The sequence below is a fragment of the Tursiops truncatus genome, chromosome 16, assembly GCF_011762595.2.
Source record: "Tursiops truncatus isolate mTurTru1 chromosome 16, mTurTru1.mat.Y, whole genome shotgun sequence".
Taxonomy (NCBI): domain Eukaryota; kingdom Metazoa; phylum Chordata; class Mammalia; order Artiodactyla; family Delphinidae; genus Tursiops; species Tursiops truncatus.
The window spans coordinates 6143970-6167437 of NC_047049.1; the positions used below are offsets into that span (position 1 = coordinate 6143970).

The window sequence follows — 23468 nt, forward strand, 5'->3', positions numbered from 1 at the left end:
ATATAAGCGATATCATATGTTATTTGTTCTTCTCTGACTTTATTCAGTATGATAGTTCCCAGTTCCATCCATGTTGCTGCAAATTTCATTTTTTTTTTTACATCTTTATTGGAATATAATTGCCTTACAGTGGTGTGTTAGTTTCTGCTTTATAACAAAGTGAATCAGTTATACATATACATATGTTCCCATATCTCTTCCCTCTTGCGTCCCCCTCCCTCCCACCCTCCCTATCCCACCCCTCCAGGTGGTCACAGGGCACCGAGCTGATCTCCCTGTGCTATGCGGCTGCTTCCCACTAGCTATCTACCTTATGTTTGGTAGTATATATATATGTCCATGCCTCTCTCTCTCTTTGTCACAGCTTACCCTTCCCCCTCCCCATATCCTCAAGTCCATTCTCTAGTAGGTCTGTCTTTATTCCTGTCTTACCCCTAGGTTCTTCATGACATTTTTTTTCTTAAATTCCATATATATGTGTTAGCATACTGTATTTGTCTTTCTCTTTTTGACTTACTTCACTCTGTATGACAGACTCTAGGTCTATACACCTCATTACAAATAGCTCAATTTCGTTTCTTTTTATGGCTGAGTAATATTCCATTGTATATATGTGCCACATCTTCTTTATCCATTCATCTGATGATGGACACTTAGGTTGTTTCCATCTCCTGGCTATTGTAAATAGAGCTGCAATGAACATTTTGGTACATGACTCCTTTTGAATTATGGTTTTCTAAGGGTATATGCCCAGTAGTGGGATTGCTGGGTCATATGGTAGTTCTATTTGTAGTTTTTTAAGGAACCTCCATACTGTTCTCCATAGTGTCTGTCCAATTCACGTTCCCACCAGCAGTACAAGAGGGTTCCCTTTTCTCCACACCCTCTCCAGCATTTATTGTTTCTAGATTTTTTGATGATGGCCATTCTGACTGGTGTGAGATGATATCTCATTGTAGTTTTGATTTGCATTTCTCTAATGATTAATGATTTTGAGCATTCTTTCTTGTGTTTGTTGGCAGTCTGTATATCTTCTTTGGAGAAATGTCTATTTAGGTCTTCTGCCCATTTTTGATTGGGTTGTTTGTTTTTTTGTTATTGAGCTGCATGAGCTGCTTATAAATTTTGGAGATTAATCCTTTGTCAGTTGCTTCATTTGCAAATATTTTCTCCCATTCTGAGGGTTGTCTTTTGGTCTTGTTTATGGTTTCCTTTGCTGTGCAAAAGATTTGAAGTTTCATTAGGTCCCATTTGTTTATTTTTGTTTTTATTTCCATTTCTCTAGGAGGTGGGTCAAAAAGGATCTTGCTGTGATTTATGTCATAGAGTGTTCTGCCTATGTTTTCCTCTAAGAGATTGATAGTTTCTGGCCTTACATTTAGGTCTTTAATCCATTTTGAGCTTATTTTTGTGTGTGGTGTTAGGGAGTGATCTAATCTCATACTTTTACATGTACCTGTCCAGCTTCCCCATCACCACTTATTGAAGAGGCTGTCCTTTCTCCACTGTACATTCCTGCCTCCTCTATCAAAAATAAGGTGACCATATGTGCGTGGGTTTATCTCTGGGCTTTCTATCCTGTTCCATTGATCTATATGTCTGTTTTTCTGCCAGGACCATACTGTCTTGATTACTGTAGCCTTGTAGTATACTCTGCAGTCAGGGAGCCTAATTCCTCCAGCTCCGTTTTTCGTTCTCAAGATTGCTTTGGCTATTCGGGTTCTTTTGTGTTTCCATACAAATTGTGAAATTTTTTGTTCTAGTTCTGTGAAAAATGCCATTGGTAGTTTGATACGGATTGCATTGAATCCGTAAATTGCTTTGGGTAGTAGAGTCATTTTCACAATGTTGATTCTTCCAATCCAAGAACATGGTATATCTCTCCATCTGTTTGTATCCTCTTTAATTTCTTTCATCAGTGTCTTATAGTTTTCTGCATACATGTCTTTTGTCTCCTTAGGTAGGTTTATTCCTAAGTATTTTATTCTTTTTGTTGCAATGGTAAATGGGAGTGTTTTCTTGATTTCACTTTCAGATTTTTCATCATTAGTATATAGGAATGCCAGAGATTTCTGTGCATTAATTTTGTATCCTGCCACTTTACCAAACTCATTGATTAGCTCTAGTAGTTTTCTGATAGCATCTTTAGGATTCTCTATGTATAGTATCATGTCATCTGCAAACAGTGACAGCTTTACTTCTTCTTTTCTGATTTGGATTCCTTTTATTTCCTTTTCTTCTCTGATTTCTGTGGCTAAAACTTCCAAAACTATGTTGAATGAGAGTGGTGAGAGTGGGCAACCTTGTCTTGTTCCTGATCTTAGTGGAAATGCTTTCAGTTTTTTACCATTGAGGACGATGTTGGCTGTGGGTTTGTCATATATGGCCTTTATTATGTTGAGGAGAGTTCCCTCTATGTCTACTTTCTGGAGGGTTTTTATCATAAATGGGTGTTGAATTTTGTCGAAAGCTTTCTCTGCATCTATTGAGATGATCATATGGTTTTTCTCCTTCAATTTGTTAATATGGTTTATCACATTGATTGATTTGCATATATTGAAGAATCCTTGCATTCCTGGAATAAACCCCACTTGATCATGGTGTATGATCCTTTTAATGTGCTGTTGGATTCTGTTTGCTAGTATTTTGTTGAGGATTTTTGCATCTATGTTCATCAGTGATAATGGCCTGTAGCTTTCTTTCTTTGTGACATCCTTGTCTGGTTTTGGTATCAAGGTGATGGTGGCCTCGTAGAAGGAGTTTGTGAGTCTTCCGCCCTCTGCTATATTTTGGAAGAGTTAGAGAAGGATAGGTGTTAGCTCTTCCCTAAATGTTTGATAGAATTTGCCTGTGAAGCCATCTGGTCCTGGGCTTTTGTTTGTTGGAAGATTTTTAATCACAGTTTCAATTTCAGTGCTTGTGATTGGTCTGTTCATATTTTCTATTTCTTCCTGATTCAGTCTTGGCAGGTTGTGCGTTTCTAAGAATTTGTCCATTTCTTCCAGGCTGTCCATTTTATTGGCGTAGAGTTGCTTGTAGTAATCTCTCATGATCTTTTGTATTTCTGCAGTGTCAGTTGTTACTTCTCCTTTTTCATTTCTAATTCTATTGATTTGAGTCTTCTCCCTTTTTTTCTTGATGAGTCTGGCTAATAGTTTATCAATTTTGTTTATCTTCTTAACGAACCAGCTTTTAGTTTTATTGATCTTTGCTATTGTTTCCTTCATTGCTTTTTCATTTATTTCTGATCTGATTATTATGATTTCTTTCCTTCTGGTAACTTTGGGGTTTTTTTGTTCTTCTTTCTCTAATTGCTTTAGGTACAAGGTTAGGTTGTTTATTCGAGAGGTTTCCTGTTTCTTAAGGTAGGATTGTATTGCTATAAACTTCCCTCTTAGAACTGCTTTTGGTGCATCCCATAGGTTTTGGGTCGTCGTGTCTCCATTGTCATTTGTTTCTTGGTATTTTTTTATTTCCTCTTTGATTTCTTCAGTGACCACTTCGTTATTAAGTAGTGTATTGTTTAGCCTCCATGTGTTTGTATTTTTTACAGATCTTTTCCTGTTATTGATATCTACTCTCATAGTGTTGTGGTCAGAAAAGATACTTGATACAATTTCCATTTTCTTAAATTTACCAAGGCTTGATTTGTGACCCAAGATATGATCCTGGAAAATGTTCCATGAGCATTTGAGAAAAATGTGTATTCTGTTGTTTTTGGATGGAATGTCCTATAAATATCAATTAAGTCCATCTTGTTTAATGTATCATTTAAAGCTTGTGTTTCCTTATTTATTTTCATTTTGGATGATCTGTCCATTGGTGAAAGTGGGGTGTTAAAGTCCCCTACTATGAATGTGTTACTGTCAATTTCCCTTTTATGGCTGTTAGTATTTGCCTTATGTATTGAGGTGCTCCTATGTTGGGTACATAAATATTTACAATTGTTATATCTTCTTCTTGGATCAGTCCCTTGATCATTAGGTAGTGTCCTTCTTTGTCTCTTCTAATAGTCTTTATTTTAAAGTCTATTTTGTCTGATATGAGAATTGCTACTCCAGCTTTCTTTTGGTTTCCATTTTCATGGAATATCTTTTTCCATCCCCTTACGTTCAGTCTGTATGTGTCTCTAGGTGTGAAGTGGGTCTCTTGTAGACAGCATGTATATGGGTCTTGTTTTTGTTTCCATTCAGCCAATCTGTGTCTTTTGGTGGGAGCATTTAGTCCATGTACATTTAAGGTAATTATCGATATGTATGTTCCTATTCCCATTTTCTTAATTGTTTTGGGTTCGTTATTGTCGGTCTTTTCCTTCACTTGTGTTTCTTGCCTAGAGAAGTTCCTTTAGCATTTGTTGTAAAGCTGGTTTAGTGGTGCTGAACTCTCTCAGCTTTTGCTTGTCTGTAAAGGTTTTAATTTCTCCATCAAATCTGAAGGAGATCCTTGCTGGGTAGAGTAATCTTGGTTGCAGGTTTTTCTCCTTCATCACTTTAAATATGTCTTGCCAGTCCCTTCTGGCTTGCAGAGTTTCTGCTGAAAGATCAGCTGTTAACCTCATGGGGATTCCCTGTGTTATTTGTTGTTTTTCCCTTGCTGCTTTTAATATGTTTTCTTTGTATTTAATTTTTGACAGTTTGATTAATATGTGTCTTGGCGTATTTCTCCTTGGATTTATCCTGTATGGGACTCTCTGTGCTTCCTGGACTTGATTAACTATTTCCTTTCCCATATTAGGGAAGTTTTCAACTATAATCTCTTCAAATATTTTCTCAGTCCCTTTCTTTTTCTCTTCTTCTTCTAGAACCCCTATAATTCAAATGTTGGTGCGTTTAATGTTGTCCCAGAGGTCTCTGAGACTGTCCTCAGTTTTTTTCATTCTTTTTTCTTTATTCTCCTCTGCAGTAGTTATTTCCACTATTTTATCTTCCAGATCACTTATCCATTCTTCTGCCTCAGTTATTCTGCTATTGATCTCATCTATTTTAATTTCATTTATTGTGTTGTTCATCGTTGTTTGTTTCATCTTTAGTTCTTCTAGGTCCTTGTTAAATGTTTCTTGCATTTTGTCTATTCTATTACAAAGATTTTGGATCATCTTTACTATCATTATTCTGAATTCTTTTTCAGGTAGACTGCCTATTTCCTCTTCATTTGTTAGGCCTGTTGGGTTTTTATCTTGCTCCTTCATCTGCTGTGTGTTTTTCTGTCTTCTCATTTTGCTTATCTTACTGTGTTTGGGGTCTCCTTTTTGCAGGCTACAGGTTCGTAGTTCCCATTGTTTCTGGTGTCTGTCCCCAGTGGCTAAGGTTGGTTCAGTGGGTTGTGTAGGCTTCCTGGTGGAGGGGACTAGTGCCTGTGTTCTGGTGGATGAGGCTGGATCTTGTCTTTCTGGTGGGCAGGTCCACATCTGGTGGTGTGTTTTGGGGTGTCTGTGGACTTATTATGATTTTAGGCAGCCTCTCTGCTAATGCGTGGGGTTGTGTTCCTGTCTTGCTAGTTGTTTGGCATAGGGTGTCCAGCACCGTAGCTTGCTGGTCGTTGAGTGAAGCTGGGTGCTGGTGTTGAGATGGAGATCTCTGGGAGATTTTCGCTGTTTGATATTATGTGGAGCTGGGAGGTCTCTTGTGGACCAGTGTCCTGAAGTTGGCTCTCCCACATCAGAGGCACAGCACTGACTCCTGGCTGCAACACCAAGAGCCTTTCATCCACACGGCTCAGAATAAAAGGGAGAAAAAGTAGAAAGAAAGTATTAGTAGAAGTAGAAAGAAGGAAAGAAAGAAAGAAGGAAGGAAGGAAAGAAAGAAAGAAGGAAAGAAAGGAGGGAGGGAGGAAGGAAGGAAGGAGGGAAGGAAGGAAAAAAAGAAAGAAGATAAAGTAAAATAAAGATAAAATATAATAAAGTTATTAAAATAAAAAATACTAAGAAAAAATTTTTTTAAAACGGACGGATAGAACCCTAGGACAAATGGTAGACGCAATGCTATACAGACAAAATCTCACATGGAAGCATACACATACACACTCACAAAAAGAGGAAAAGGGGGAAAAAATCATAAATCTGGCTCTGAAAGTCCACCTCCTCAATTTGGGATGATTCCTTGTCTATTCAGGTATTCCACAGATGCAGGGTACATCAGGTTGATTGTGGAGCTTTAATCCGCTGCTTCTGAGGCTGCTGGGAGAGATTTCCGTTTCTCTTCTTTGTTCTCACAGCTCCCAGGGGCTCAGCTTTCGATTTGGCCCCACCTTTGCATGTAGGTCGGCGGAGGGCATCTGTTCTTCGCTCAGACAGGACAGGGTTAAAGGAGCCGCTGATTCGGGGGCTCTGGCTCACTCAGGCCGGGGGGAGGGAGGGGTGCGGATGAGGGGCGAGCCTGTGGTGGCAGAGGCCAACGTGACGTTGCACTAGCCTGAGGCGCGCCATGCGTTCTCCCAGGGAAGTTGTCCCTGGATCCCGAGACCCTGGCAGTGGCGGGCTGCACAGGCTCCCCGGAAGTGGGGGGCGCACAGTGCCCTGTGCTCACACACAGACTTCTTGGTGGCGGCAGCAGCAGCCTTAGTGTCTCTTGCCCATCTCTAGGGTCCGTGCTTTTAGCCGCGGCTCGCGCCCGTCTCTGGAGCTCCTTTAAGCAGCGCTCTGAATCCCCTCTCCTCGCGCACCAGGAAACAAAGAGGGAAGAAAAAGTCTCTTGCCTCTTCGGCAGCTCCAGACTTTTCCCCGGACTCCCTCCTGGCCAGCCGTGGCGCACTAGCTCCCTGCAGGCTGTGTTCATGCAGCCAACCCCCGTCCTTTCCCTGCGCTCCGACCGAAGCCCGAGCCTCAGCTCCCAGCCCCGCCTGCCCCGGCGGGTGAGCAGACAAGCCTTTCGGGCTGGTGAGTGCTGGTCGGCACCGATCCTCTGTGCGGGAATCTCTCTGCTTTGCCCTCCGCACTCCTGTTGCTGTGCTCTCCTCCGCGGCCCCGAAGCTCCCCCCTCCGCCACCCGCAGTCTCCGCCCGCGAAGGGGCTTCCTAGTGTGTGGAAACCTTTCCTCCTTTACAGCTCCCTCCCACTGGTGCAGGGCCCATCCCTATCCTTTTGTCTCTGTTTATTCTTTTTTCTTTTGCCCTACCCAGGTACGTGGGGACCTTCTTGCCTTTTGGGAGGTCTGAGGTCTTCTGCCAACGTTCAGTAGGTGTCCTGTAGGAGTTGTTCCACGTGTAGATGTATTTCTGGTGTATCTGTGGGGAGGAAGGTGATCTCCGCATCTTGCTCTTCCGCCATCATCCCCTCGTCCAAATTTCATTCTTTTTAATGGCTGAGTAGTATTCCATATTAAATATGTACCACATCTTTATCCATTCATCTGTTGATGGACATTTAGGTTGCTTCCATGTCTTGGCTATTGTAAACAGCACTGCAATGAACATTGGGGTGCATGTATCTTTTTGAACCATGGTTTTCTCAGGATATATGCCCTGGATTAGGATTGCTGGATCATATAGGAGCTCTATTTTTAGTTTTTTAAGGAACCTCCCTACTGTTCTCCATAGTGGCTGTATCAATTTACCTTCCCACCAACAGTGTAAGAGGGTTCCCTTTGCTCTACACCCTCTCCAGCATTTATTGTCTGTAGACTTTTTGATGATGGCCATTCTGACTGGTGTGAGGTGATATCTCATTGTAGTTTTGATTTGCATTTCTCTAATAATTAGTAATGTTGGGCATCTTTTCATGTGCCTCTTGGCCATCTGATTATCTTCTTTGAAGAAATGTCTGTTTAGGTCTTCTGCCCATTTTTTGATTGGGTTGTTTGTTTTTTTGATATTGAGCCACGTGAGCTGTTTGTAAAATTTTGGAGATTAATCCCTTGTTGGTCACATCATTTGCAAATATCTTCTCCCACTCTGTGGGTTGTCTTCTCATTCTGTTTATGGTTTCCTTTGCTATACAAAAGTTTTTGAGTTTAATTAGATCCCATTTGTTTATTTTTGTTTTTATTTCCATCACTCTAGGAGAAGGATCAAAAAAGATCTTGCTGTGATTTATGTCAAAGTGTGTTCTGCCTATCCAGTCTTACATTTAGGTCTTTAATCCATTTTGAGTTTATTTTTGTTTATGCTGTTAGAGAATGTTTTAATTTCATTTTTTTACATGTTGCTGTCCAGTTTTCCCAGCACCATTTACTGAAGAGACTGTCTTTTCTCCGTATAGTCTTTTTTTTTTTTAACATCTTTATTGGGGTATAATTGCTTTACAATGGTGTGCTAGTTTCTGCCCCATAACAAAGTGAATCAGTCATACATAAACATATGTTCCCATTCTCCATATAGTCTTGCCTCCTGTGTCATAGATTAATTGACCATAGGTGCGTGTGTTTCTTTCTGGACTTTTTATCCTGTTCCATTGATCTGTATTTCTGTTTTGTGCCAGTACCATACTGTTTTGATGACTATGACTTTGTAGTATAGTCTGAAGTCAGGGAACCTGATTCCTCCAGCTCTGTTTTTCTTTCTCAAGATTGCTTTGGCTGTACAGGGCCTTTTGTGTCTCCATACAAATTTAAAATTTTCTTGTTCTAGTTCTGTGAAAAATGCTATTGGTAATTTGATAGGGATTGCATTGAATCTGTAGATTGCCTTGGGTAGTATAGTCATTTTGGCAATATTGATGCTTGCTATCCAAGAACATGATATATCTTTCCATCTGTTTGTGTCATCTTCGATTTCTTTCATCAGCATCATAGTTTTTGGAGTAGTTGCCTCCTTAGGTAGGTTTATTTCTAGATACTTTACTCTTTTTGATGTGATGGTAAATGGGATTGTTTCTTTCTCTTTCTGATCTTTTATTGTTAGTGTATAGAAATGCAACAGATTTCTGTGTATTAATTTTGTATCCTGCAACTTTACCGAATTCATTGATGAGTTCTAGTAGTTTTCTGGTAGCATCTTTAGGATTTTCTATGTATAGTATCCTGTCATCTGCAAACAGTGACAGTTTTACTTCTTCTTTGCCAATCTGGATTCCTTTTCTTTCTTTTTCGTCTCTGATTGCCATGGCCAGGACTTCTAAAACTATGTTGAATAAAAGTGGTGAGAGTGGATATCCTTGTCTTGTTCCTGATCTTATAGGAAATGCTTTCAGCTTTCCCCCATTGAGTATTATGCTAGCTGTAGCATATATGACCTTTATTATGTTGAGGTAGGTTCCCTCTACATCCACTTTCTGGAGAGTTTTTATCATAAATCGGTGTTGAATTTTGTCAAAAGATTTTTCTGCATCTATCGAGATGATCATATGGTTTTTATTCTTCAGTTTGTTGACATAGTGTATCACTGATTTGTAGATATTGAAAAATCCTTGCATCCGTGGGATAAATGCCAGTTGATCATGGTGTATGATCCTTTTAATGTGTTGTTGGATTCAGTTTGCTAGTATTTTGTTGAGGATTTTTGAGTCTATGTTCATCAATGATATTGGTCTGTAATTTTCTTTTTTTATTGTATCTGTGTCTGGTTTTGGTATCAGGGTGATGGTGGCCTCATAGAATGAGTTTGGAAGTGTTCCTTCCTCTGCAATTTTTTGGAAGAGTTTCAGAAGGATAGGTGTTAACTCTTCTTCAGTGTTTGATAGAATTTGCCTGTGAAGCCATCTGGTCCTGGATTTTTGTTTGTTGAAAGTTTTCTAATCACAGTTTCAATTTCAGTACATGTGATTAGTCTGTTCATATTTTCTGCTTCTCCTGATTCAGTCTTGGGAGATTGTACCTTACTAAGAATTTGTCCATTTCTTCTATTAAATACATTTTATCCAACAATTTTAGAGAGAAGGTAGGTCAAAATAACTCAGCCTGCCATATATCTGGAAATGGATGGTCCACCTCCCAACTTTGGTTAGTTCTAGAATGTCTATATTATTATGGCTAATAACATTTACTTTCTGTTTTGTAGCCATAATTCCCACAATTTTGTTACCCTTAGGTCTACATTGAAGGGATTTAGTGCTTAATCTCCTTGCCACTGAGCCATTCTTTTCCTGGCCGGCTGAAGTTCATTCTATTGGACTTCCAGAATTCCTTCCAGAAGAGCTCTTAGGAGGTATATTCCCTGAATTTTGTATGTTCAAAGACACTTGGCTGTTGCTTTATTTTTTCAATGACAGTTTAGGCATAAAATTAACGGATCACACTTTCTTTCCCTGAAACTCTTAGATGCATGCTTCCTTTGTCTGCTCTGAAGAAATCAGAAGCTGGCTTCTTTCTTTTTTCCTTGTAAGTGACATGACTCTGTATCCTATTAATTATGTCTTAATTCTGATGAGTCTGATTCATTTCACCCAGGGAAACACTGTACACTTTCAATCCATAGGCTTGACTCTTTCAGAAAAGTTTTTACAAAATAAATTTGGGTATCTCTTCTCTCTTTACTATTTGTTCAGATCCCGTAAGTGACACCATTTATGTATATGTTGTATCACCTTTGTCTGTGGTCTTTGTCATTTACCATTGAACTTCTCCTCATTTCCCTCAAGCTGGTCCCCACAGCGCTGACTGTGTTCAGTACCATCTTGGTCCTTGGTTTGCATTGTTGCTTTATTTTTTCCTTTCCCTTTTCACTTGACTTTTGCCAGCTTCTTTTTCATGTCCTTATGTATATACATTTTTGCCAGTGGCTTCTTAGTTTGCCTTTTGTTTATCATGGTTCCTTCCTTCCTTCTTTCAGTAGTTTTGATTAATGTATCTAAATTCCTCTTTAAACAAAGCGAGGTCTTCCTGGAAAAAACAACCAGTTGCAGGACAGTTGGGGGAAAGGCCAGGTCAGAACTCAGGGCCACCTCCAAATTGCCCACCTCATGGGGGGCCATGGGACAGAGAGCTTTGAGGGATAGTGGTGGTTTGGCCTCCCCTGATTTCGGCAGAGACCCTGCCAGGTCCCCTCCCCTGCTCCAGGTGTGCGCAGATGGTTGGGCTCATCTGCTGCTCCTTCAGCCCTGATACACATACATCATCTGCTCACTCTGTACTCTCATCCCCGGCAGGCAAGGTGGATGTCTCCCCCTCTGCATTTCACCAGGTTGGCCACGTAGGTGTCCCTTCCGTGGTCTCTCCTCAGCCCAGCCTGCTGGACACTTTGCATCCTTTTCTCATATATTCATGTGGGGCTATACATTTTTCTCAGAGGTGGAGTTTTGCTCCTTCTTGTGCATTTTCTTTACTGTTTTCAGGTGGTTTTAGAAAGAAGAGACCAGGGACATCTTCCAGCTAGGTGTAAAAGTGCTCTTTAAAGGACCTCTGCTTTTTCTGAATAAAGAGTAAAAAGAAGTTGAGGCATTTCCCAGAGAATCAGTTGTCCTTGGTGTTATCGTGAAGTGTGTATTTCTACAGGGCCAGGGATGGGCCAGATGGTGAGTAGTGTTTATGCTGCCCCCCGGCCCTGCACGAGCTCACCAGGGATCTCTGTGGCATCTCTGGCGTTTTCCTGTGATAATACCCAGTCTTCCTGGGGAGATCCCTCTGGACAAGCAGGACGCGCTTATTCTTGCTGATCATGCAGAAGGAGATAACAGCTGAGAATTCTCTGTGATGGTCAAAGTAAGGGGCTACGTTTGGATCTAAAAATTTGTTCTCATCCCTCTAAAAAATTTGAAATATGTGGCTTTTGCTGAAACATGAGCAGAAAATGGAGAAATGAGACAACTCTATTTAATAACAGATCTCGATTTTTCTCCAGTACCTAGAAGTTGAGAAGGCAGAGAAATGGGGGTCTGAACTCATTTCCTTGTTTAAAATGAAAATCAGTCTAAAGAAATGTTTATTGAGTGTGAGCAACTTGGCCTGGAGTCATTCCTCAGCTCCATTTCCATGGCTTTTTGTGGCCAGGCTGGATCGGACGTCATTGGGAAAGCCCAGGTTCAGGTTTTGCAAAGGCAGCTTGAAAAGCAGTGCCTAAAAGGGAGTGTGGAAGTCCCACCCCTTTCTGCAAGGTCAAGGCACATGCAGCTGGTGCTTCTGTGCAAATGTTTCATGGGCTCCATGCCTGGTCCCTGAGGAAGGAGGATACATCATCTTTGACTAACCCCGCTGTTCCATGATGCCAGTTTGTCCCAGTTGGGCCCGGTGGGAAGCTGGCATCTTACCTAGGCAGCTACCTGTTTCATGTTTCCATCAAAACCATCATGTCATGGGCATGGCAGGAGGGAGGGGGCTTGGTGCCTCTGCTGAGCCCAGGTTTGAATCAGAACTTTCAATCAATATCTCCACTGTTTGGGCTTTTATCACTATGGTGACCATATAATTTGTCCTCTAAACCAGGGCACATGAGAAAGTCTATGATTAATAAATTAAACACAGCCGTAAATTGGGAATGTCCCAGGCAAAACCAGAATGAATGGCCAACCTATCTCCTGAGGTTCCGTGATAAATCCAAATATATTGTGATACACTGTAACATACATCTCACTTTTTCTCCAGTAGTGTAATAAAAACCTGACATTATCTTTACTACCAAGACTAGATATTTATTCGTACTTAGCGGCAAAGCTAGTATCATTCAGTAATGAATTCTTTAATCCTCAGATGTGGGTGCGTGCATTCATCTTTACATCCATGTATTAGCGTGCTCATTATTTCCTACCACCTTACAGGAAATGGAGCTTGGTTTAGTGCCATGGTTTATCACCCAGTGTTTGTTGGGAGGATTATGGTGCTTTTAGATGGTTGAATTCACTCCTTCGATAATAGTAGTTGTGAAGCAGTAGCAGCTAACACGTATTGGTCACTGTGTGCCAGGCTCTATGCTAAGAGATTAACAGATAATCTCTCCCTGAACCCTCACATCATCTCCTCTCTACAACTTAAAGAAGTTAAATAACTTGTGTGCTCTCAGAGCTTGTAAGCGCAGAGCCTGGTTGGGTGTACAAACAGCCTGACTTCGGTGCTTGTGCTCATTGTATGGTCTGTATTTCCAGTGAACGTTGTGTTCTATTTTACATTCAACAGGCTGTTAATATTTCCATTAATGAGAGCTGATGTAGAAATGGCACTTGTAAGTCTGTTCCTTGTTCGGTGGCTCCTTCCTATCCCAGTTTCCCCATTGTTTCAAGTTGCTGTATTTTCCATACAGCTGTGGTTGACAGACTCCTGTGGTAGCTTCCTTTGCTTTATAAAGCTCTGTTAAATTGTGACTATATTGTCGCCTTCTTTTAACTGAGCTCCAATTGCTGCGGAGATATAACTTTAGTGGGATGATTACTATGAGAAATTCAACTCGTATGTGTTTAAATCATCTTGAGTATTCTGGATGTATGGAATACTGAGTTCCATGACAGTGTATGAGGTCATCTGTTTATTAGGATGTCCTGTCTTCCTTGAGTTTCTAGCACCATTTCCTACAGACTTTCTGTATACGTGTGAGTGCTTCTGTGCTCCAAGGACCAGCACAGGTGGTGCCTTGATGCCTATGTTCACCCTGGGCCCAAAAGAGAGTGTTATCAACACTCACTGACTTTCCAACCTGGCTCCAGTGAGCCCCACTCTCACAGTAGCCAAGGAAGGGACCCCAGGAACACAAGTGCCTTTTTTTTTGCGGTGGGGGGGTGGGGGTTGTGCCGGGTCTTAGTTGCGGCAGGTGTGCTCCTTAGTCGCGCATGAAAGCTCTTAGTTGCAGCATGCATGTGGGATCTAGTTCCCCAACCAGGGATCGAACCTGGGCCCTCTGCATTGGAAGCACGGAGTCTTAACCACTGCGTCACCAGGGAAGTCCCACAAGTGACTTTTAATCATTGTTATCTATATTCTGGGAGCTTCCCATACATTACTTTAGTCCTCATAACAGTGCTATGAGATGGGTCTTGTTTTCTCTCACTTTACAGACAGAGAGGTTGAGGTTCAGAGAAGTCAAGTGACTTGCACAAGTCCCAGAGTATTGGTATTTGTACAAAACCCAGAGCAGATACTCCAAGTTCATGCTCTGCCCACCTTCTGCCAACTCCCTCACTGGCCTCTGGTCAATACAGCACCGCCCCCATTAGCTTCCTTACAGAACAATATCTGTCCCTCAAACCACTGTGTCTTGGATTTTCCTTCTGGGTGTCATTTTCCAAGCCAGTTTGTGACTCTCTGAATGAACTATTAGAAAATATTTTGGTAGCAGAACCTTTGTGTATTTCATGGAGGGATGTTACTGACCCCATCCTGATGGGTGAAGGATGGTCACCTTCATTGTCTGGTTCGCCCACAGCTGAACAAGTTCTGTTACAGGATTCTGGCAAATTTGAGGCAATGAATGTGTTCTTTGAAAAGCTTTTCACCATCTTCTCATGTTAGGCCTTTATAAATTGAAAAGAAGCCTAAAAGCACAGGAGAGTTTACATCCCCTGGGTAACACTGGCCCAGAAGCACCAGCATCAACTATACTTCCAAGGCCTGGGAACAGCATGGCAGCTGAAGACCCATATTTGAGTGACTGTAACTAAATGATGCTATGGTTAAATCTTTAACACAGGTCACCCACCCTCACACACACACACACACACACACACGCACCACCACCACACCTGTGCTGTTAGATGATCGTATTCAGAAAGATTACAGTAAATGAAACTTGGGCTGTGTAGCAACTTAACCACTCTGCTCTCTCTATCCCACTCTCCAGGGGACTCTAACAGCTCCTGAGGTCAGTGTCTTGTCCGAGTTCATGGAGCCGGTGATCAGACATAATCTTGTGGTTTATTGCAGGGAACTCGTAAGCCAAACCCTCCTCAGAAGCCTCTGCCTGCAGATCCTTTAAGCAGGACAACCCGGCTTGCCAGGACCCCGGGACAGCAGGAGTCTGGGCTCCGCCGGGAGCCCATCAGGTTGGTGTGATGCACCCATGTCCCTCTTTTTCTCCCCAAAACTATGTGGGCGCAGCTGCACCGAGCCATGCTTCTCAAGCCACAGGAGGACATGGGGGTGGCGCTGGCGGCTGTGCGTCCTGCACTCCCCACCCCTGGGAACAATATAAAACAGACGTGAGGACGAATCTAAAGAATAAGCAGGAAGCAGCTGGGAGCTATCATTGTAGGCATCACATGTCACTCTTAGCAATGATCCCAGCCTACCCGTGAGACCAACTCAAGATCAAGTAGAACAGATCCCTCAGAGCTGTGCCTGTTGATCTGGGCTGCGTCATGTCCCCCAAGGGAGAGAAAGCCAGCAAGTGGTGCGATATTATGAAAGCTGGACACCTACCTCCAGAAATCCCACTTGGACCTTGATGGCCTCTGCCCAACCCCTGGGATCCCGAGACACGAGGTGAGGTTGGAGGGTCATGGATGAAATAAGGGGAATGTAAGAAGTCAGGCTAAAGAGAAGCTGCTGGGCAGGGGTAACTGGGAGCTTCCCCCTCAGCCGGCACAAGGAATCGCCTTTGAAGCCTCAGCTGCAGCTGTGGTCATGTCCTACGCCCTCCCCGAGGGGTTGAGGGCACAGCCCTGAATCTGGGCTTGGGCAGCAAGGCTCAACCCAGTGGTGTGCTGGAGCCGACCCACACTGCTTTGCAAGAAGTATTAATTTCTAGGAATTTTGCAAGCTAGGTGTTAAGCCCAGCCCTTCTTCAAAATTATATAAGCGGGCAGTGATACCAGTTACACTGAGAACAAAGGTAAGAAATGCTCAAAGCGCCTCACCTCCATTTTTTTTTTTACTATATTTTACAGCAATCCACATTTTTTTAACATCTTTATTGGAGTATAATTGCTTTACAATGGTGTGTTAGTTTCTGTTGTATCACAAAGTAAATCAGCTATACGTATACATATATCCCCCTCCCTCTTGTGTCTCCCTCCCACCCTCCCTATCCCATCCCTCTAGGAAGACCAAGCTGATCTCCCTGTGCTATGCAGCTGCTTCCCACTAGCTATCTGTTTTACATTTGGTAGTGTGTATATGTCCATGCCACTCTCTTACTTCATCCCAGCTTACCCTTCCCCCTCCCCGTGTCCTCAAGTCCATTCTCTACATCTGAGTCTTTATTCCTGTCCTGCCCCTAGGTTCATCAGAACCTGATTTTTTTAGATTCCATATATATGTGTTAGCATACAGTATTTGTTTTTCTCTTTCTGACATACCTCACTCTGTATGACAGACCCTAGGTCCATCCACCTCACTACAAATAACTCAATTTCGTTTCCTTTTATGGCTGAGTAATATTCCATTGTATGTATGTGCCACATCTTCTTTATCCATTCATCCGATGATGGACACTTAGGCTGCTTCCATGTCTTGGCTATTGTAAATTGTGCTGCAGTGAACACTGTGGTACATGACTCTTTTTGAATTATGGTTTTCTCAGGGTGTATGCCCAGTAGTGGGATGGCTGGGTCATAGGGTAGTTCCCGCAACCCGCATTCTCGAGATGACTGTATCTGTCATTCCGCATTCTCGAGATGACTGTATCTGTCATTCCTGTGTGATGGAAATGCCACGCTGTGGTGGCCGCTGCACATCTCTTCCATGTTCACAGCATGTTGGGAGCATGAGTATTTATACCGTGGAAATCAGCAAATGCTATGGTTAAATCTTTACCTTCCCCCCAGTGGTGGGTAGTTAAACATTTACCAGCACACAGATGGGTTAAACCCTCAGCCAAAACATCTACCCCCTGAGCAGGCAGCTTGCTTTGTGAGCTGCAAAGAACCAAAGGTAGGTGGTGGCCAGGCCCTGGGTTCAGTAATTCAGCATCTCTGAAGGGAAATGCTACACGCTCATGATTTCATTACAGCTCTTAGGAAAAATGTTTGGCCCACGAAAGAGATAGCTGCCTAATATAGCTCAGATAAAGCCGGTCAAAGGGTCAGGACAGTGGTTTAATTCCCGACTACACAAGTACAGAAAAACTCCAGAGCATCCTAATTATTTCACTGTGGTTTGTCCACTACTTTTCTTGTTCAAAAGGAAAAAAACACCACTTTACATGGACATGAAGAGGGGAAGGGCCTCTCTTTTTAAATTTATTTTATTGAAGTATAGTTGATTTAGTGTTAATTTCTGCTTACAGCAAAATGATTGTTATACATATATTCTTTTTCATATTCTTTCCATTGTGGTTTATCATAGGATATTGAATATAGTTCCCTGTGCTCTACAGTAGGACCTCGTTGTTTATCCATTCTACATATAATAGGTTGCATCTGCTAACCCCAAACTCCCACTTCTCTCCCCCACCCTCTGTCCCCCTTGGAAACCACAAGTCTGTTCTCTAGGTCTGTGAGTCTTTTTGTTTTAGTAGATAAGTTCATTTGTGTCATATTTTAGATTCCACACGTGAGTGATAGCAGATGATATTTGTCTTTGGCTTACTTTGCTTAGTACGATAATCTGTAGGTCCATCCATATAATGCAAATGGCATTAGTTCATACTTTTTTTTATGGCTGAGTAGTATTCCATTGTGTATATACCACATCTTCTTTATCCATTTCTATGTCGACGGACGTGGAGGTTTGCTTCCAGGTCTGGGCTGTTGTGAATAGTGCTGTAGTGAACACTGGGGTGCATGTCTTTTCGAATTATGGTTTTCTCCAGATAGATATATGCCCAGGAGTGGGACTGCAGGATCACACGGCAACTCTGTTTTTAGTTTTGTAACATAGTGGCTGCACCAGTTTACACTCCTACCAGCAGTGCAGGAGGGCTCCCTTTTCTCCACACCCTCTCCAGCATTTATTGTTTGTAGAGTTTTTTGGTGATGACCATTCTGACTCGTGTGAGGTGATACCTCATGGTAGTTTTGATTTACATTTCTCCGATAATTAGTGATGTTGAGCATCTTGTCATGTGCTTTTTGGCCATCTGTGTGTCGTCTTTGGAGAAATGTCTGTTTAGATCCTCTGGGGAAGGCTCTCTTTTTAAATGACCTCAAGCAGCGGCCAGTTGCTGACATCAGTGCAAGCTGGCTTTGGTCTCCTCCTGGAAGGAGAACCCTCTGTATGTTCATTTCCGAGGGATCCCACATGCCCAGCTTTGCTCTGGAGCTGCACTAATACAGTAGCCGCTGGGCACACTGTGGCTGGTGGGAGATAAGATATGCTGGCAATGCAAATACACACTGGATTTTATTTATTTATTTTTTTTGGCCATACCTCGTGGCATGCGGGATCTTAGTTCCCCAACCAGGGATCAACCCCGTGCCCACTGTAGTGGAAGCATGGAGTCCTAACCACTGGACCACCAGGAAGTTCCCCACAGTGGATTTTGAAGAGTCAGTACCCCAGCATGTCAACTATATCATCAATAATTCTGTATGTTGGTGACACATTGAAATACTATTACTCTGGATAGAGGGGGTTAAGTGAAACATAACTAAAGTTAGTTTTATCTATTTTTACTTAAGACTGTTACAAAATTTAAAGCTACACGTGAGGCTCACCTCTGTGGCTTGCACCATTTTTCTGTTGAATGGCACTCTTCTCCTGTGGACGGACGGGAGCAGTAGCTTTGGAAAGGGTCCTAAATGGCTGAAGAAGGCTGCAGCCCTCAGCGAGGTCCCTTCTGGGATCTGCAATTCCTGCTGAAAGCAAGAGGGGTCTCCAGCCCCCAGGGCAGGGGGTGGGGTCCGATCCTGGAAGCGCGTCACAGTACAAGAAAAGGCATCTCCAACCCGGGCGTCTGTGTCTGCAGAAATCGCTGGCAGGGCCTCTAACTATAGTTTTGTTTTCTACTCTCTGGTTGCTCTTCCTGCAGACCTGCTTCCAAACAGCCCCATCAAGTGCCCAGAGCCACCCACATCGCCTATGCAAAGTGAGAAGCAAGCCAACAGCGTTGTTCAACAGTGAAGACAGAAGTTTGCACTATCCATCTCTCAACTCCAGTTGGAGTTACTTTTTGTACCAACTTTTAGAATTTTTTTAATGTTTCAAACACCGTGATTTGAAGAACTTTGAGCTACTGCCGTCGGTGCTGTGCTGTGCTATGGTGCTGTGTATACTTTTACTTGCTCAGGTACTTGTAAATTATTAATTTATGCAGAATGCTTGCTACAGCGCAGTGCGCTGTAGTGGGCGTTTTTTTTGTGTGTTTTTTTTAAAACCATCACTGAGTTTTCCATGGAAGGAAGGCTTTTTGTGCTTTGAATAGTTTAGTGAACTTGAAATATCGTGCTTTATGGGATTCTGGACAGGATGTTTACTTTTTGAAGGAGGCTGTATTGGACAGCAACTCCCCAGCTACCCATGGCTGTGGTTATGGTACCAGACACAGCTCAAGAGACCCCAGGTAGAGCCTCGAGTGATTTTCTGGAACCCCTGCTCTCAGGCCAGAGCCTGGCTTCTGGTCCAGCCTATGCTTGGCTTGCGGGGATAACCTGGGCCCTGTCACAGCTGATAGGTTGTCCCACCAGGGTTATTATCCCTTGAAGCTCTAGGGTAACAGGGAAGGACCTGGCTTCTGGCCAGGAAGCTTTGGAGAGAACCTGGGTTGCGGAAAGGAATTTTAAGGTGTGGCCGCACCAGTATAGAGACTGGAACACGAGGCCAGCCAGAAACTTGACCTTGAGCTCACCAGCCCTGAGAGCATTTGGAGAGCAAGCAGAGAAGTTTGCTTTATAGAAACACCAAGAACTTCTTTCCCTGGCTGCCCTTTAAGGAGTGCTGGCGTCAGCACCTTATTTAGATTGGGAAAGGTGGTGCTTCTCTACAAGACAGCTACTGCCCAAGCACTGCAAACCTCCATCTCCCTGTACTGTTTGGAGCTACACAAATTAGCACCTTGTGTTCTCAACTATAATACAATGACTCTGTGTTCCGACAGATCGATGAGGCTTTCCGTGGAGCACAACTATTTTCAGATGTGAACCAGTAACCAGATCTAGTGAATCAATTCTGTAGATAAAACTCTTCTTTTACCACAAGGTTCAACTTATTAAAAATTAGGCAGAATCCCTAGGCTTGCAAAAACTGCAACCAAATGGAATGCTCTGCTCATCGGGACAGGTTAGGGTCTGCCATCCTTGTTAGTACATGTTGAACGAAGAACCCTAAGTTACTATTCAGTTCTCTTTGGGGCATCTTATTTTCCCAACTTGGCTGAGGAAATCTTTAAAAGATGTTTTTGGCACAGAGTCGGAATCTATTTCTTAAGCTCTTACAACTTACCTGTTGAGCGTCACAGAAATGGGATAAGGAAATCAAAGTCCTGATCAATACTCACGAAGTGCAGTCTTGGGCAGCAGCCTCAGCAGCCTTTCACTCTTCAGATGTCTGACTGGGGAGCCATTTCCAAAAGGAGATCTTGAAGGTGCTTGTACCTAAGGGCATGAAAATTACAAAATGACTCAGACAAGGTAAAGTGCGATTATGCCTCTGTCTACCTTCTAGTGGGGTCACGTGCGACTGGTTTTCACATTAGAAGGCAACCGACAGCAGTTCCTCTCATAAAACAGAGTGGATTATGGGACTTCATCTGGGGTCATTTCAATGGTTTTTCTACGCCTTGAAGCAGAAAGACAAAACGTACCAAGAATCTTGGTTTGCCTTCCAGAAACAAGAGTGCATTTAACTTTCCCGTGTTCCCACTGTATCCAGGCAACACAGTATTCACGATCGTGGATAAACTCAATAAAATCCATGTCACACACACATACACACACACACAAAAGGGAACTCGGCTCTAATACATTCCAACTCTTATAGCATGCAACTGTTCATTATACATTTATTAATTTCTTAAAACTATAAAGCCATGTTAGAAACTATTACTGCTGAGGAGTACATACAGAATTACTATAACTGGTATTATATTTGGTAACTATACTAAGGCCAAAAATATGCTGTTGAAAAGTTTACAGAATTTTTCTGGTGCATCATGTGGGTATTGTCTTCGTAGGTGCCCAAATCCTTGCATCTGGCATTGTAGCCCCTTCTGCTAGTGCAAGGAAGAGGATGTGAACTTTTTTTGTCTGTCCTTAATTATAATTCCTATGCTTCTATTTCAGAGAACCAGGAATAGTTTGATATTAAAGGAGATTAATGCTGTGATCTTACATCTCACCATCAATGGCCGCTTAGGGGCCACGGCTGATGACACATTCTTCTCTCTCCACAGTACTAAGTGCTTCTCCAGAGCCACGCAATTTATTTCTGGAAAAGAACATAGTTAAACCTAATATCCCCTTACAATACACAGATAATATTATTAGAGGAACAATACTTCCAAATGCAATATTTATCAAATGAAGCATATTAAACAATAACTTTCATTTTAATATAACTTAGGAAAGTAACTAATAACCAGGTTGTTTCGGGGGGGGGAGCTATTCCTCCCCCTTTTTATATCCTCATAGATGATAGAAACAAAAGTTAATGCTTATATTTCAATGGCAGTCTATTTTTAATATTTTTTTAATTGTATAGGCATGAATAATAGAGTTGACGGGGGCTTAGAAGGCCCTCGCTGAGAAAGTCAGCATGCCTCGACACAGAGCAGGCCCTAAGGGTAGTCACTTTCCTTCCTCCATCTTCTGAGAGTTGTAGGTTATATGACCCCACTTTACTGGGAAGTAGATGGCTCATCTTCCAGGCATCCTACTGAAAAATTTATCGCCTGAAATTTTGTGTAACAGTTTGTTTTCCTGACACATGGAATCAGATGTGTAGCAACCAAGAGAAACAATACATAACATTTTCCATTGTCAAAATATGCATAGAGATTACGCTTCCCAGTGTGGATTTTTCCAGCTTACACATGTGGGATGACATCACAAAAAACCACAAGAGCAGCAAATTAAACTACATGAGAATAAATACTCCTGACTAGTCTCAAAGGGGACATTTTTATGCCTTCTTAACTTTATTAGGAATTCTCAGCCTGAAACCGGAGTCCATTGTTCCGGCAAATCAGTACAACACATCCGTGTAACCCCTAAGAGAAGAGCAGCTCCAGCTCTGCCCTGGGGCAGACCGTGCTTAGGAGCCTGTGATCTCCATGGTGCTAAACAGAGCCTGGTGCTGGCCCGGCGGGAATTCTCAAGCATCTCCCTGCCATCTCTCCACTGCTGTTTACAAAGCACTCTGAGCCATTGAGACCCCGACACCCAAGAGGGCACGATGCCTGGGCAGCAACCTGACCCTTCGCAGGCTTTCAGCAGGAGGCTTATTTCGCTTAAAACGTGGGCTCTGGAGGGCGCCCCAGGTGTTCCCTAGCAGGAAGCCTAGGGCTGACTCGGTCTGGAGATCCTTCCTGTTATCAAACTGACCCCAACCAGACACAAGTAACCCAGATAAACGTTACACCCGGAAGTCTGCCGGTGCCGATGCTGACCCCCGGGGGTGACTCAGGCTGTGCGTCCCCCGCACGATGGCTGGCTGCCAGCTGCCATCTCTTCTCCTTCCCACAACTCACGAGCAGGCCATGAACGCATCTGGGACACAGGCAGCCTAGGCTAACACGTCTCTTGGTCACTTCTTATCACCCAGACACAAGTTCCTTCCCCAGGCCCAACCCAGCACCGAGGCCTCTCCCATCTCTGACAGATCTCGGCGTTTTTAGCTACTTCAGGTCAGCCAAAGTGGTAGCTGCCCCACAAGTCCACCCATCGGACACCCAAAGCCCAGCCTCCTCCAGCACCGCAGCTTGGAGCAGCGCTGCCAGCTCCCCCACCAGCCTGGAATCCAGCAGCGTCCCTCCCCCAGGAGGGACGCTAAAGACTTCTCTCTATTAGAAGGGGGAGTTGGCCATAGAAAATCAGTTCACCTCCAATTACAAAATTCTCTCGACTCACTCTACAGTTCCCACTGACATCTCTTTCTTTTAAACCTATTTGAAAACTCTGATAGTCATACCAGTAACAACAAGCTAAGGAAGATTCGTGAGCCCCAGGCTGAGAACCATTTCTGTGCAGTGATGCTTCCAGAAGCCACTTACCTGCACATGAATAAACTGTTTCCCTGCCTGTCTTAAAGAAAACCCCCCCTTTACTTTTGGGACAGCAGTGGTGGCTTAGAATCCAGCCATTAAGAAGAGCCTGTTCTATATGAGAAAAATTAGGAGAAGAAACACTGCATATAAAATTGTCATAATATTCAATAGTGGATTGTGACAGCCATAAGATTTAACACACAGTTAAAGGAATTCTCAATGTGATTTGGCCCTTCCAGGTTCAGTCCTCTGTAACCAACCCTGATGTTTCCATATCATCTCCAAAACACATGTCCTGTATTCTCCCTGTGATTCTCTCCTTCCATAAGATAATTTTTTAGTTCTCAATTTAGCACACTGTAAATCCAGAATAAAAGGATAAATCTCATGTGATCATTTTAGTTTTACAAAGAAGTGGAATGATGTCTATGTTCATGGCCTATATAAGCAAGTACTTAAGTAGGAAGGACAGTGATAGAAAAAATATGTCAAACTAGAAAGAGAAAACCCTCGAAGAGTCCAAGCAGGACAAGTAGCATCAGAGCTCACTGCGCTCTTGTACTGTCTATCCGGTCAAGCGGGGAGGTTTTAAGGGAGGT

At 42.8% G+C, this 23468-nt stretch overlaps 1 protein-coding gene across 1 annotated transcript in view; it reads left to right on the forward strand.

Annotated features, from left to right (window-relative positions):
• Nucleotides 1-21297, forward strand: part of ADAM12 (ADAM metallopeptidase domain 12) — a 390012-nt gene extending 368715 nt beyond the window's left edge. Inside the window, exons 22-23 of the mRNA XM_019940251.3 lie at nt 14715-14833; nt 18700-21297. Of these exons, the coding sequence (XP_019795810.2) occupies nt 14715-14833; nt 18700-18760 (180 nt within the window). The 3' untranslated portion in view covers nt 18761-21297. The remainder of the gene's footprint in view (nt 1-14714; nt 14834-18699) is intronic.
• The last annotated feature ends 2171 nt before the right edge of the window (nt 21298-23468 follow it).